Source organism: Acanthochromis polyacanthus, chromosome 2 (genome assembly GCF_021347895.1).
Source record: "Acanthochromis polyacanthus isolate Apoly-LR-REF ecotype Palm Island chromosome 2, KAUST_Apoly_ChrSc, whole genome shotgun sequence".
In the NCBI taxonomy this organism is placed as follows: domain Eukaryota; kingdom Metazoa; phylum Chordata; class Actinopteri; family Pomacentridae; genus Acanthochromis; species Acanthochromis polyacanthus.
In genome coordinates, this window is record NC_067114.1 from 40,283,388 (window position 1) to 40,299,057 (window position 15,670).

General features: G+C 38.8%; 1 protein-coding gene across 1 annotated transcript in view; it reads left to right on the forward strand.

Annotated features, from left to right (window-relative positions):
• iqgap1 (IQ motif containing GTPase activating protein 1) overlaps positions 1-15,670 on the forward strand; it is a 78,126-nt gene that overhangs the window by 38,549 nt on the left and 23,907 nt on the right. Inside the window, exons 6-16 of the mRNA XM_051960945.1 lie at positions 2,427-2,494; positions 2,854-2,967; positions 4,752-4,930; positions 5,658-5,745; positions 5,827-5,984; positions 6,655-6,739; positions 6,824-6,987; positions 7,744-7,904; positions 7,998-8,122; positions 9,212-9,375; positions 15,495-15,585. Coding sequence (XP_051816905.1) covers positions 2,427-2,494; positions 2,854-2,967; positions 4,752-4,930; positions 5,658-5,745; positions 5,827-5,984; positions 6,655-6,739; positions 6,824-6,987; positions 7,744-7,904; positions 7,998-8,122; positions 9,212-9,375; positions 15,495-15,585 — 1,397 coding nt within the window. The remainder of the gene's footprint in view (positions 1-2,426; positions 2,495-2,853; positions 2,968-4,751; positions 4,931-5,657; positions 5,746-5,826; positions 5,985-6,654; positions 6,740-6,823; positions 6,988-7,743; positions 7,905-7,997; positions 8,123-9,211; positions 9,376-15,494; positions 15,586-15,670) is intronic.

Sequence of the window (15,670 nt, forward strand, 5' to 3'; positions counted from 1 at the left end):
GTGGTCATTTAGGGTCTAGGCATGTTCAGGTTTGTGGCATTTTTACGAGGTGAACAGTGCAGTTTTTCAACAGAGAGGCATTCTGTGGTTTGAGGTATGGAGCAGTATGGAAGCCAAGCAGCAGAGCAGAGACCGGGTGTCTGTGTTTGTGTGCTTGAATATACCAACACAGTAAAAAACACTGACAAACAAATGCAGTAGTACTGCAACAGAGGCACACTACTGTTCAAGAGTTTGAGGTCACTTAGAAATGTCCTTACGTCTGAAAAAAATCATTTGTTTTCAGTGAAGATAACATTAAATGAGTGATAAATCCAGTCTAGATATTGTTAATGTGGTAAATGACTATTCTAGGTCGAAACGCCTGATTTTTATTGGAATATGTGGATGTAAATTAGCATTGTTGCTATAATCCGGCATATTTCTGTCCATTGCTGTATAAATATGCGTTCTTTAATGTGCACTGTCCCTACCAAATAAAGAGATAAATATCTCCATAGGGATACAGAGGAACATTTCCAGCAACCATCACTCCTGTGTTCTAATGCTACATTGTGTTAGCTAATGGTGTTGAAAGGCTCATTGATGATTAGAAAACCCTTGTGCACTTATGTTAGCACATGAATAAAACTGTGACTTTTCATAGAAAACATTTTCCATGGAATTGTCTGGGTGACCCCAAACTTTTGAACAGTAGTGAAAGTTCATTCAACTTTAAATTAAAGACCACTCTAGGTGATGCATGCAGTTCATCCAGCTGCTGTTTACCTGGAACAGCTGTGCAGCAGCATTGCAACACAGTGTTTAATGTGACAGTAAATTGAAACAAACAAAAGAAAACTGTAATAGATAGGTTTAAAGTCAAGATATGAACCCTCTGAAACCCCTAAATCTGCCACTGGAATAAAAAGGCGTGTTTTCTATAAATAAATCACAAAAAGAATCATTGGAGTGAGCATGTTTGACTTGTGGTTCTGTCAGGAAATATAGCCAAAAAGAAGATTAAAATTATGACATGTCACCAAAATCATTTCATTATACTTGTTTCATTCAAACTTTTGAAAATGTTTGCATCAGATCTTGTTAAAAGCAAAAAAAGATTTTCTGCTAATTGCAACTGAAAAGCCGTGATTGATTCGTCTGACCAGAAATCGTGTGACAAAAATTCATCGACTCGACAGTGAGCTGCAGCATAGCTCAAAAACAGTATACAGAGGAGTTCTAGCATTACAAGATAAATGGCATATTGGTAAGACGATAAGGTTTGTTGTTATAAATTCACATGTCACAATAATGAGACAAACAATGTATTATAACAATAAACATTTGATGTTGCATCACAGTATAGTTAAATTCCTCAATTTATTTGCTCCCTATGCATGTTCCCTCATTTGAAGTTGAAGTTTTATGCTAAAACAGTATAGTTTCTACCATTAAACTGCAAAAACATCTTATTATAGGCATGAAACTGATGTATTTCTTGTTCTGCTGTGGCAGCAGTATGCTTGAGTAGAAAGTAACATGACAATATTGTGGGAAGATACATTCAGCACGGTGAAACATCAAGCAGAGTGGAGTGAAAAACAGAGTTTGTAGAGGTTGTAAAATGCAAATAGCTAAATGTCTGGTGCGTCAAGTCACCATTTAAAAAAAAAAAACGAATGAGAAAGAGTTGATTCCATGTTGTTTCAGTTTTTGTAAAGCAAATGATCAAGGATGTTCAAGCTTTGTTTTTATAGCTTTTTGTAGAATTTATGGTTTTGTAACTGTGCCATTCTGCACATAAGACGTTTCAGAGTTCTCTACACTTCTAGTCTTGATTGTGCTGTTTCCATAGAGGTGCAGGAGTTTATACTGCAGTGAAAAATGAACCCATACTGAGTAAAAATGTGACAGGAGTAAAAAAAAATCCCTGAAAATGCCTGAGGTTCAGAGGATTAAGCGCAGTTTGCTTCTAAAATCTGCATTCAAGAGTCAGACTGGAGGAGAAGAACAAGAAGATTTTCGTCTTCATGCTGAAAATGAACTTTGCTACTTGAAACGTCATTCAGATAAATCACAAAAAGTTATTCTTGAATATAAGAATCTCTTTACTCCTTTCAAAGCAGCTCGGTTATCGGTTTTCCTCACTGTGTAATAGTAACTGAACAACAGCATGACAGTCCTCAGTAATCTGCAGCATCCAAACGGCAAATTGACATGAATGGCAGCTTAGCAGGAGTTGAAACATCTGTTTTCTGGCTTTAAACTGACACTCAGCCTGACCTGTCAGCCTTTGAACCTCCTTTACCGCCTTAACTGCTTTCTTTCACCGCCCCAATTGAGACAAGATAACAGTATGTGCTGTACTGTTCCCTGTCCTTGTCTGACATTCAGCTCTTACGTCATGTTTCTGTATTCTTTCTCCTTTGTCATCTCTTTTGCAGCCTGTACTTGTTCAAGCTGGGTTTGGCCCCTCAGATCCAGGACCTGTATGGAAAAGTAGATTTCACCGGTAAGAGTCTGAAAACACGAGTCGTCTGTTTTCCTCATTCCCTCTCTGTTAACCCAGTTATGTCACATTAAATCCAGGGAGTTACAAACATCACCGTGCTGCCAAAGTTAACGCAAATCTTAAAATGTGCTGAGAGTAAAGAGGCAGAATGTGGAGGAGCTGCTGCAAATGTGAAAGTCATTAAGTGACTGTGAGAGCTTTTCCTGTCGGTAAAAAGTTCCCGCTCAGTCCCAGAAATCTGATTATCACACATGAGCCAGGAACAGTCTGTCTCCACGTCTCCCCCCGTTCCCCTCTGTTTTTTTTTTCACTGCAATCCACCGATCTGTTCCTTCTGCTCTGTCTTCTCTCTTTGCCAGAGGAGGAGATCAACAACATGAAGAGCGAGCTGGAAAAGTATGGAATCCAGATGCCCGCCTTCAGCAAGATTGGCGGGATTTTGGCCAATGAGCTCTCAGTCGACGAAGCTGCATGTGAGAAAAGACTCAGATGTCACCGGGAAGAGGGCCGGGACTTACCGCTGCACATTTACTCTAGATTTTAGTGAAATACAGCCTTTTAATACATGCTGTGGTAGTGAAAAAGACATAGATCTCCTGATTCCCATAAAAGTCAACACAACTTAGCATTTTTTTGATATAATTAGTGTATATTTGAGTATATTTTATGCTTTTAATACATGCTTTCACATTGAAATAGATATAGATGTCCTGACTTCCATAAAGATCACACAAATAAGAATTTTTTGGGGATATAATTAGTTTATATTTAAATATATTTCATGCTTTTAATTCATGTTTTTTATCATAAAATAGATATAGGTCTCCTGATTCCCATAAAGAGCTATGCAAATTAGCATTTTTGAATATACTTAGTGTATATTAAAGTATATTTTATGCTTTTAATACATGCTTTGATAATATAATAGATGCACTTCTCCTGGACCTTATAAAGGTCAATGCAAATTAGTTTAATTTTTTAGATATATTTACCTAAGAAATCCAATCTCACCGTTTTTTCTGCATCAGTTTTTAAGTACAAGCTCATCTATTGATGTCACTTCCAGATCTGGTTTGTCAGTATGTTAAATCAACCAAAAGTCTGCAAGAAAAATGGCTGAAGTTAAATTTGGTTTTAATATTAATAAAAAGACAGGAAACGATCACAGCTGAAGTTTTAAAAAAAGTTTCTCAAAATTTTAAAGCTATTAAAATCTTTTTTTGTCTTTGTGCACCACATAGGTTCACATTGATTTTCTCCAAATTTCCAGGAAAACAGTTTCGCTTCTAATTTGTCAATAAACTTTAAAGTTCAAGGAAATAGATTTTATTCATGGAAGCATGTTTTATTCCTGAAAATAACAAATTGCCTTTCACTGCCAATTTTTAATTCTGCAAATTCCAAAGGAAATCTAATCACATTTTAGATGAAATAAAGAGATATAAATACTGATAGACTGTATAATTATTGTTTACTTTTTTATGGAATGTAATACTGATACTGTTTGTTAGATGCAAAGCTACAGCCAGAGGATGTTTTCTTAGAATTAAAAGACAAAATGCTAATAATGTGCCTATAAACTTGGAAGTTCAAAGGAATAGATTTTATTCATGGAAACACATTTTAGTCATGGAAACAAGTAACGAACTGGCTTTCACTGCTAATTTCAAATCTGCAAATTCTAAAATCAATCTAATCAAGTACATAAAAGATCCAATTGAAAGACTAAGAATACTGATACTAGACTGTTTTCTTAGCTTAGCATGAAGAAAGAGGGAAACGGTTAGCCTTAGCTGTGTTCAGAGGTTAATAAATCAACCTATCAGCAACCATCAAGCTTATAAATGAACTCCTTATCTCATGTTTGTTTAGTATGTGCAGAAATGAAGTCAAGAGGTCACTATGTCAGACCAAAAAATCGAAACTGTTATTTTTACAGGACAAACACAATCTAATCTTACAGGCAGACTTTCTATATCTACTAGCAGTGCAGATGTGGTTATTTCCCTTTTTAAATTAAATTTAAAAACTTTCTTTGTCCACTGGAGGCGGTTTCAATTGCAGTTCTTCTACTGAATTAAGTGTCAAATTTTTTAATCTAACTTTTGACAAGGTGGATATGTTTTTCAAAATGCCAAACTGTTCTTTTCAGGTCAAATACCACATTTATTACATTAACTAACTATCAAATAAAGCACAGAGAAAGTCATCCGTCAGAATTTATGTGAATCCTCATCATCGTCTCCTCCATCCTCAGTACACGCTGCTGTGATCGCCATCAATGAGGCCATTGATCACGGGGTACCAGAGGGAACACTGGCTGCCATGCAGAACCCAAACGCCATGTTAGTCAACCTGGACTCCAGCTCGGCCCAGCAGTACCATGACACGCTGTACCGGGCCAAAGGAGAGAAGGTGGCCAACTCACGCAAGAGGGTAAGAAATCTGCAGCGCTCTGGTTGCACAGGATCATCGATGAATGGCAGCCTGAGGCCCGTTAAATCAGAGAGAACGTAAAATTCTCATATTTTAAAATAGGAAAAGTTCATTGGCACTTCATGATTAGGAAATAATTGACCATGCAGCCTGAAGCCTTTTGAAAATGTTAAAGCCACAGAGACCAGGAAGGCAGGAAAGATTAAGGTGGCTGATCGATGAAATGACAGAATCGAATAAAATCAGTTCATTTCTTTTGACAGATCTACCAGAAACTTTCTTGTAGTGATGATTGAATGTCAGACATGTGGTGACTTATGATTTAAAACATAAAAAGATGTGTTTTGCTAGCATTCAAAGCAAATAAATGGCCAAAATTGCTCCAAGAATTAAGGATAAGAGAAGAAGCAGAAGAATAATATTTAGATGAAGCAGCAGAAGAAGAAAAACAGGATGAAGCAAGAAGCAACAGACGAAGAAAAAGAGGTAACAGAAGGAGAAGAAACATCGAAAGTAGAAGAAAAATCCAATAAAATGAAGAAGCATCAAAAGAAGATGAAGCAGAAGAAACATCTGAAGAAGAACTGGAAGAAGCAGAGGCAATAGATGAAGAGGAAGAAGCAGCAGACAAAAGTCCCTTTTATATTTTTGTCTGGTGTCCTTTAGGAAGAATCTGATGATATTTAGTCTTAATGTGGATTCCTGTTTTGTTTTTTTGCTCCAACAGCAAATGGAGAACGCCGATGCAGAGAGAGACATCTACGACGAGCTCCTCACGCAGGCTGAAATCCAGGGGAACGTCAACAAGGTCAACGGTAAGAGACGCATTTATTCACTGATTTATGAATTTGTCTCAGTTTCTATGGCACACTTGTGAAATTTCTTCTCTCCAACAGTGAGCAATGCCCTGAGTGCTGCCGAACAGGCTGTCCTGAGCGGCGACGAGGATAAGTTATATGAGGCACTGAAGGCGATGGGCATCCAGAACCTGCAGCCCCAGAACAAAGCCTGGTACCTGAAACAGCTGCAGGGCGAGCGGGAGAATAAAGAGCAGGTAGGGTCGGGTTTTGTTATATATAGTATATAATATATAGTATATTTAAATTACAATATTTTGATGTCACTGGGCAAAAATTTCACACTGACCTTTCAGCATAGCGTGATTATAGTGGTCTGAGAGGACGCCTTACTCTGTTTTGTAGGCTTAAAAAAATCAAGTCTGTGATGAGAGACTTTTGCAGATTAATGGTTGTTTCATTCAAAGCAGTTGAGAAAATGTTAAAAGCAAAAAGGCAGTGTTTGGAGTCGGACATGGCGGCGTAAACGGAGGACTTTCCCTCAGCAAAGTTTGGTTGGAGTCCCATGTGAAGCCACGAGTGAATTCTGACCTTTAGCTTGACTGTTTTTGCATTATTTCTGGGTGCTTAAATTGGAGATTGAAGAGCTGCAGGAGGAGATCGGTATTTTCAAATTATGGTGGTTTTCCAGATTCAGCATTTTCAGTCGATTATCTATAGGTTTTCAGATTTTGTTGCACAAACGAAACAATTTAAAAATATCCTGGGACCTGGGAGTTTGGGTTTTTTTTTGACAATTTTGAGACATCTTAACAACCAAACAGTGGAATTAACTTTGGAAATAACTTTGGTTGCATCCCTGTAATCACCATATGTTATAAAAGTGTTGAGAAACCTACAAAAAGTCTGTTGATTTTTTGCTTTTAGACGTCTCCAGGAGAGGCACTGAGCAAAGACGAGCTGCAGAGCGGCGTCGACGTGGCCAATGAGATCGCGCAAGGCTACCTGAAGAGTAAGCATAGAGACTTTAAAAAAATCTGTCTCACAGTCTGACTGTGTGTCTTAAAAATAATGTCAATTTTCTGTCTCTGTGCAGTGTTGAAGGCAGTGGAGCGCATCAACGCCGCCATCAGAGCAGGCGTCGCAGAGAAGACGGTGGAGGAGCTCATGAATCCAGACGCTCAGCTGCCTGAAGTCTATCCGAACGCTGCAGATCTGTACCAGAGAGAGCTGTCCAGCCTGCAGCAGCAGAGCCAAGAGGTACAAAACTCACAGCCAAAATAAAATACAGTGTGAAGAACCCACACCTGCACCATTCTCAGCATGAAAGCGTGTGATCATGTGGCTGTTGAGGCTAAATTACAGGACCTGTTGACGTGAAAATATACACTCTTTACTTCGTCATATGATAGAACCACACAAGTATTTCTGGAGTTTATATTATCACAGGTGCGGTGCTGTAGTCTAAGTCTCTGCAGAGTTTCGTTTATTTTTAACTGATAAGAAACACCAATGCTTTGGCTCACTTTAAATAACATATAAATGAAATGCATGATAAATTAGCTTTTTTCAACTGCAAGTTTTATCTTCTGTTTTAAACCGCGGTGCTGTAGTGTTGAAACAGTCTGTTTATTGATCAGTTAATTGCTCATATATCTGTCGTAGTCTGCAGTGTAAATTAGTCATCTGTCTCTGCTTTCTCTGTAGCTCAAGTGTTTTGTTACTTATCTTTCCACAACTTGTATGAAAAAAATTACATGATTAAAAATAAACTGAGCACGTTTCAGGATATGGTTCACAAAAAGAGCAATTTACATCTGTGTTGCTCTTTTGAAAGAAAAACCTCCACATTGTAATATGTATTTAAATATAGCTTCTTTTATCTGATTTGACCAAACCTCCTTCTAATCACACCATAACGTATGTGATACATTGTGGGGCAGAAAAGCCTAAAAACTGCATCACCTTTCTGAACTGCTTGAAAGACAGTTTAAATCTGTGTCCTCTGACCTGCAGGGCTCCCTGTCCCACCCTGAGCTGCTGGTTGCCGTGGAGATGCTGTCGTCGGTGGTGCTGATGAATGAGGCGATGGATGTCGGAGACCGAGCGGCCCTCTGGAAACAGCTGTCCAGCACCGTTACTGGACTCAGCAATGTGGAGGATGAGTATGCACAGAGGTGAGCACTCATTTAGAGGCCCTGATTTCCATGTATTTTCTGCTTGAACCAATTCAGGTTGTTCATGTAGTCGCTGTACGTTTGTGTTATCAGATATATGGATGAGCTGATGCGTCTTAAAGCTGCAGCCAGGGAGGAAGGATGCGACTATCTGACCTGGAACGACATCCAGGCCTGCGTCGACCAAGTCAACCTGACTGTTCAGGAGGAGCACGAACGTAAGAGACAGAAGCATTCACATCTGTTTACAACCAAATACTTCATCTGTACACGCTCAAATCTCCTTGTTCTTTTTATTTCTTAAACATACTACTGGTGCTGACGAGGTGTGGAGCCTTATTCTGCATCTTTTCGCAGCGATTCCCTATGTAGAGGGAGCGTTTGTGGCCACCTAAATCAAAAGAGCTGCACCCAGTGTTTCCTTATTTTTAGTACTATGGCTCCAAATAACTTTAGTTAAAACATCTTTGGACTTGTCAGAGAAGCACGGTTGTGCAGTGCTATTTGCCCTAAAATGTCAGTTCGAGTGCTCAAGATATTGTTGTCATAGATACAAAATTCTGCAACATGGGAAAAAGTTTTTAGATTTTTTTTATACCACAGAACAACACTATATGAATATTTTATGTAATTTGTAATAAATATGAGTTTTATCCAGCTTGCTTAGTGTTGTGTCACTGTGCGAAAGTTTTATTTGTGACCAACCAAGGGACTGCAGATGAAGATTAGCCTTAAAGCTAACTCAGGTTTGCATCAAATGATATTTGTTTGACTTTGCACTTATAAGTATGATTAAATCAATAGATGGACGGTTAAATCTTATGTATAAAAACAGTCTGAACCACAAACTTATCTAAATGGAAAATATTTTAATCACAACTCAGAATGCTAAAAATAGTTGCCAGCTAAGCTAAAAAGCAAATAGTGTTGTAATGCTGAGGATTTTATGATAAACATCTCAAAATAATCAGATTTTTAAAAAGTTTAGAACAAATACTGCATCAATAGTTGGTAAAACATAGACATATTAAGTACTTGTGCATTAGAATATAACTGTATTTTCTATAGTGAGCTCTGTGACCCCAAAAATTTAAGTTTATTTGCAAATTCAGCAGTACAACTACATGCCTAATTCAAACATAGCATTTTTCTTATTTGTTAATTATCTGATGATGCCACAGCTTCACTGACTTTACAGACATCCATTCCTTGCTGTCTTCAGACTCAGTCTCTCAGATTGACTTTATGATCTGTAGACTTGTGTTGTGTTATTAAGTCAGTTTGTGTGCCTGCTTGTGTATTTTTAGGAATTGCTGCCATCGGACAGATCAATGAGGCTCTGGACGAAGGGGATCCCATGAAGACTCTGGAGATGCTGCAGAACGCCTCAGCGAAGCTCACAGACGTGGATCCGTCGGTGGCTCAGCATTACCACGACAAACTGCTGGAGGCCCGAAGAGAGAAGGCACACGTAAGACATGCTTCTGAAGCTGAGCACAGAAAATAGATGCCGAGGTTATCAGCCACAGATAAATGGGAAACTGTCAGTGTCATTTGACGTTTGCTTTTCTGTGTGTATCTAGTATTCTGATCAGCAGTATGCAAACAGGGCCTGAATACAGCTACTTCCAGTGTCTGTCAACGCTTCTTTACTGTAACTCACACAGCTGAAAGTTTTCAGGGCTGCATTTCACTGGACAGATGTATTTTAGGGATTCTGATGAATGTTCTCATAGTGCAGTTAGTGTAAACAAACTGAGGGTTTAGAAATATGCAGTTGAGCACAATTCAGACGGTAAGCAGCTGGTTAAGATCTTCGATTTCTCCTCCAAAGTACTGGACAGAGCCTGACAAGGCATCAGGGCAGATTATTTTGATAACATAATCAGCCTCAGATTAATAATGCATTCTTAAATAGCAGTTTGTTGATCAAATCCAAGATTTTGCTTCCGTAACTTGTCTTCCTTTAGGCCAGTGTAGAGAAAATATTTAGGATACATATACAGGTGTTTATTTTACAACACTTTTTCTTTTTGCACCCTTAAAAGACAATTGCAGTACCAATATTTAAAGTCTTTTTTTCTGACTCTGAGCCAGAAATCTCTGCTTTATTAACAATTACATACACCAGACTTCCTGATACGAAATATTCTAAAGGATTTAAAAGAGGAGCTTGTGTATTTAGCAGATACAGTATGATTTATTGGACATTTTATTTGTAAAAACATGGTGAAAATGATTTATGGAGCGATAAAACTAGATATACAAAATCCCCTCTGTAAAAAAACCTTGGACTCTAATGTGTCAGCAAAATGAGAGAAACATTGTGAAGATGACTTCATTCATTATTCAGTTTCCTGCTTTGGAAATTCCTGCAAATTAGTGCAAGAATGAATGAATGAATGAATGAATGAATGGTTTATTTCGGTTACAAAGATTACAGCAAACAATTTTTTTCTTCCTTCCCCTTCCCGCCTTTTCTTCTCTTACTCTTTCCTCATCCTCTACTCCTCTCTAAAAAAGATGAAAAAAGAAAAGAAACAAGCAAAAAAATCCCAAACCTTCAGAAAAAAAAAAAAATATATATATATATATACATACATACATACACATATACACATACACATGTATATACAATAAGAATTTTTACACGTTCTGTAACCGAAAGAGGAATAAGCAGAAGCCGAAGCTTATTTTGCCTATCCAAGTTGGTTAATAATGCTGCAATTACACATTTAAACCCAGAATTTCACAAAACTGTTAACACAAATAATAATTGTCCTGTTGTAAATAATCAACTAAGGAAGTTTTGTAGTGATATTTATTATTAATTAAAAATTTTAACCCGTTCATCTGTAGTGATGTGCCTTAGAGTTTGAGAATTTAGTGCTATATTTTAAACATTAATATTGAGTAATAAAGAGAAGTATTTATGGCTAATCTAACTACAAAATCAATCCCATACTACTACATGGGAGGGGACTAGTTTCCTTTCATCTCTCCAGAGTTCTGACATCTCCATCATGGTGCTTTACAGGACATTTAGAAGCTGGATTTTCTGTACTGAGCTGCTGTAACACAACGTGTGGCAGAATATTCTGTGTTGAGTAACTGCAACACACTTGTGCTGCTCATAATAGTTCAGTGAATGTGATTCTGTAGCTCAGAGGGATCTGAGGAGCATCAGAGCTGCAGATGGCTTCATGTGACTCAAGCCTCCGAGCGCCACATGACTCGAGCAGACGCTGATGTCATGATGTGATCATCTTTTTTCCACCGCTCACTTCCTGTCATACATCTGGGCAGGTCATGTATGTTTGTCTGTGGCTCTAAAGCAGTCTGGATGTGTTCTGTTTTCTTTGGTTTTGCACTCATGACTTTAGAACGGGTTGCACTAATTGAACAGAAGCACCATCTTTCTGGAAAGTCCAGCTCTCTGTGACTCATTTGCTTGCGTGTTATCGTGGCCTGAGGGATGCGAGCTGATGAATGTGGTTCTTGTGTGCATTTGTGCAGCACATTTGCATGTGATGCAACAAGCTGAGCACCTTATGTGGGGTTTTCCTGTTAAAGCAAACATTACAGAGCAGGTCAGAGTGCAGCACCTGGTGAAAGCTGCAGTACAGAGGAGGTAAAAATACCGACCAAGCATAATGGGAAACTTTTCATTAGTCAAAAGAGGCAGACGTGTTTTTTTTACTGTGTGAGGTGGGCACAGATATTTACAGGAAAAGCCCAAGTATTCAGAGGTCTGAACCTTTCTGTTACTGTTGCAGTGTAGAATCCAACAGCTTAGACCAGAGTGCAATAAAACACCGTCAATAATAGTTACTGGACGCAACTCCAGTTTTGTGAGACCACGGGAAATAAAACAATGGAGGTTTATTATTTCACCTTATATGGTGAATTTGACGTTGTTGTCGGCGATGGTGCAGAGTTGAGGACTTACTTGCTGGGGACATTGAGAATGTAGAAAAATGACGCTTGCCAGTATTAAGCCCATACATTTTTTTCCAGGGTTGCTCAGAAATACCAAACCAAGAATGTGTACTTTTTCCCCCCGATGAAAACAGCATTGAAGCAGGTTTGAAAGAAGCAGTTCTTGCAATCGGGACATGAACAGAATGTTTAGGGTACCCTAAAATGGTTTCTGCAGTGGATAACTGCCTTGAGTTAGAAGTTCCTTCCCAATTTCTTAAAAAGCCAAGTTTTTCTTTTTGGGGTTTATCCCTTTCCTTTTGTGTTTGAGCTTTTTTGTGTCTGTAAAAGGTCTTTAAACTTGCAAAGCTTTAATTTCACGCTGAGAACTCCTTGCTTCTCATTTTGTCTGATGACTTTTTGTCTGTTATCATCATGTAACATATTTGCATTACACCTCCCTAGCAGCTAATTTGGTCTTCAAACAAACCATTGTTTCCTCACTAAAGCCACTTCTGTTTAGATCCGTGTCTCTATACTCAGAGATCTGAGGATAATAATCAAAATTACCTTGCTTTCATTGAGCTAGTTGACCAATCAGATCAGACTGGGCTTTACAGGAAGGGGTCCATAAAGAGACAGGAGCTAAATCTGAGCGTTGCAGATAGAAGATGTGAAAAATAATGCGTCTTTTTAATATTAGAGCACATAACTCTATTCAGTTACACCCCAAAAATATAATTAGAAACCTATAAATGTAGCGAATATGGGCTCTTTAAGTTACATTAGAGGATTTGTCTATTAAATATAAAGTCACAGCTACGTCACTCTTAGTTTTGTATAAAACTTTCAAGAGAAAAGTGGCTCACCTGAATAGGCTAAAAAATGAAAAAAAGGTAAGAAAAGGTGCTGCAGCAATGCACAGTAAGAGAAAAGCAATGTGTTTGTGGACCAGTAAAGCATGTAAAACATGTACGCTAAAGATAAAATCCCAAGCCTGTAAATTTGAATATAGGCTGTTTAGAAATGTATTTTGGTGGATCATTTTAACAGTGAGTCTGTTTTTGTCTTGTGTAAATACTGATAAAGGAAACTTCTTATCAAGTTCAGATTCCAAAATACTTGGCCGCTGCCCACACTGCTTTAAATATCAACATCATCAGTCACATCCAAAATCTTGGATTAAACATTGGGGAAAGTCAGCTTTCAAAACGGTCACCAAAAAGAAAAAAAATGGATTGGAAAAACATTGAGCTATTTTCCTGCTGATTTCTCAGCCGTAGGAAATAACAAGCTGGCCTCAGTCACTTGCTTCCATAAAAGGGCAGAAAGCTGACCACTGTGGGCACGAACACACCGTCCTCTGGTTGTCGGCTGGTGAATGTGGCTGATTGAGGTGATGAGCTGAAGATGGAGGAAGCAGTTAGAGCCAGCGGTTGGATGGCAGTTAGGTTTTACCATCTGAGCGGGGGATGTATCTCTGAGATGCAGGTGATGTGAGGTCAGGGGAGTTTGGACAAGACGGAACGACAAAGCTTGTTTTCTTCGGCTTCTTGGCGTCGCCTCATTAGCTCCACAGTATTAGAACGTTAGTCAGAGCAGAGGTTGGCTTTGACTGCGAGCTCAGGGCTGTGCCTAGATAAACAGCAGGAAGTCCTGCCCAGACTTTACTCACTAACAAGCTCAATATTGTCCCCCGTGTCTCCTCAGATGGTTATCACTTCACTTTGTAGCTGCAACAATCACAACTAGGACTGTATGCATTCCAGTGCATGTATGTAGGTTTTCAGCTTTCCCACATTTAGAAATGATCTCATGGTTCCTGAGAAAGCAAGAAAATAAAGAATAGGCGAAAAGTTCACATACAGGGGTTATATATAGATACATACACCAATTAACAACCCAACTGCCTCTGCTTTCACTTCCTCTATTTCCATGATGAGCTAAGTGAAGCAGTCCTCCTCCAGCATGCTGCCCACTCCAGCACCACACCCTGTCTAGCGCCTCCCGCCAAAAGCAGTGACTCATCGCCCCACAAATACCAATTACAGCTTCAAATGCAAATATACAAACACTAATCAGCGCTTGCCCAGGTAGGCCTTTGTTTACTATAAAGATGGAGCCCGTATGACTCCCTCTGCATGCTGCTGCAGATGTGAGCTGCCGACATAAACCCCCCCCCTTTCCTCTCAGAACAACGAGTTGTGATCGGGTATCCGTCGAACCCGCCCACTTCTTTCACACACATATAGACACACACCTCCTGAAGCACAACATAAAGGGGCGGGACACGCTATGGGGGAAGCCGAGTGAGTGCTAGAAAGCAGCAGCAACAAGTAGAAACCAGCTGCAGTACAGAGACAGAGTGCGCCATCTGGATGCAGCTTTGCACCACTGCAGCTCATAATATCACAATGAAGTGTTGCAAAAGGTCTCAGTGCGGTTTGTAGGGGAAAGAAGTGGGATCAAATAACAATCAGACAATAAAAAAACACATTTTTTTGGGTCCATTTGTGGTTGAGCGTATTCTTTCTGCTCCAGTAGTTCTCGTGTTCATGTGTTTTCTGCCTCTACAAAGCAGTTAATTGACAAAAACGTGCCCTGCAATTAAGAGCTTCTTAAGGATTAGCGATATTAATACTGGAAGCAGAAAGAAGAAGGCAATACAAAGCAACAATAGGAGATGTTGTAATGTGAATGCAGGGTGTGGTCCTGATTCAGCAGCAGCTACGTTTAACCCAAAGTTGAATGAAACTGCCTCACAACTGTGCCGTTTCTGACAAAATCTGATGTTTGCTGAAAAACCTACTTTTACAGTTACAGCAAAATGCAAAGCACAATACCAAACAAACTGCATTTCATGTTTATTTATTATAATCTGCTGGTTAATATAATGTGAGGAATAAAATTTGTTGTCTAGTTGCAGCAGTGCAGAATAAATAACATTATGCAGGATAGACACGTGATAAATAAAAACACAATTAGAAGTTCTGTTGTTCTGCACCAATATAATGCCCAATTTCCAATATAACAGCAAAACACCCCATCTTAGTTTGTTGCAGAGATCTTTTCGTTTAGGCAGGTATGGCCTCATTTTCAGCACATAATCCGAATTTCAACAAAATCTTTAATCAATCTAATATTTGTTATTTTTCAGCATATACACTTCATCACGTCCGGGTTTTTGTAGATGTTGGTTTATTTACTTCATCTAAGAATCGCATATCTGTGAGGATTTACTTCTGCAGTCTGACTTTTATCTATTTATGCTTTGTTTGATAGGGACAGATACAGTATTTGTACATAAACTGACAACGGCTTTGCAGTCCAGTGTAACATCCGTATCTAGAGGGGCTTTTCTGAACTATGAGGTTGAAATCATTATAAAAAGAAAATAATCTGAGTCTTGCTAGGTGAAACAAAGCTAAATACAACTGAGTGCAGCAAAATATATGCAAAATCCACATTTACAAGACTATACTTTATTTGTTGCTATTTGTTCCTGAAATAAGCAGTGTTTGACAGTTTTCTTAAAATTAATGTAATTAGCCACTTCAACACTGCCAGAGGAAGCAGCTTGAGTGCATCCAGAGTTCTCTAATGTATGTTCATAGTTGATTGCATGTATTTTCTGTGTGCTGTTACTGAGCATATTTTCTTGTGTCCATACAGGAGACCCAGGACCCCTCTGCTGTACTGTGGCTGGATGAGATCCAAGATGCCATTTTAAAGGCTAACCAGGACACACGGGAGGCCCTACAGTGTAAGAATGCACTCGTAGATTTGGCCACACTTTACTTGACTAGGTATATGGACATGTTAGGAAGGTTTAGAGTGCACTGACAAGG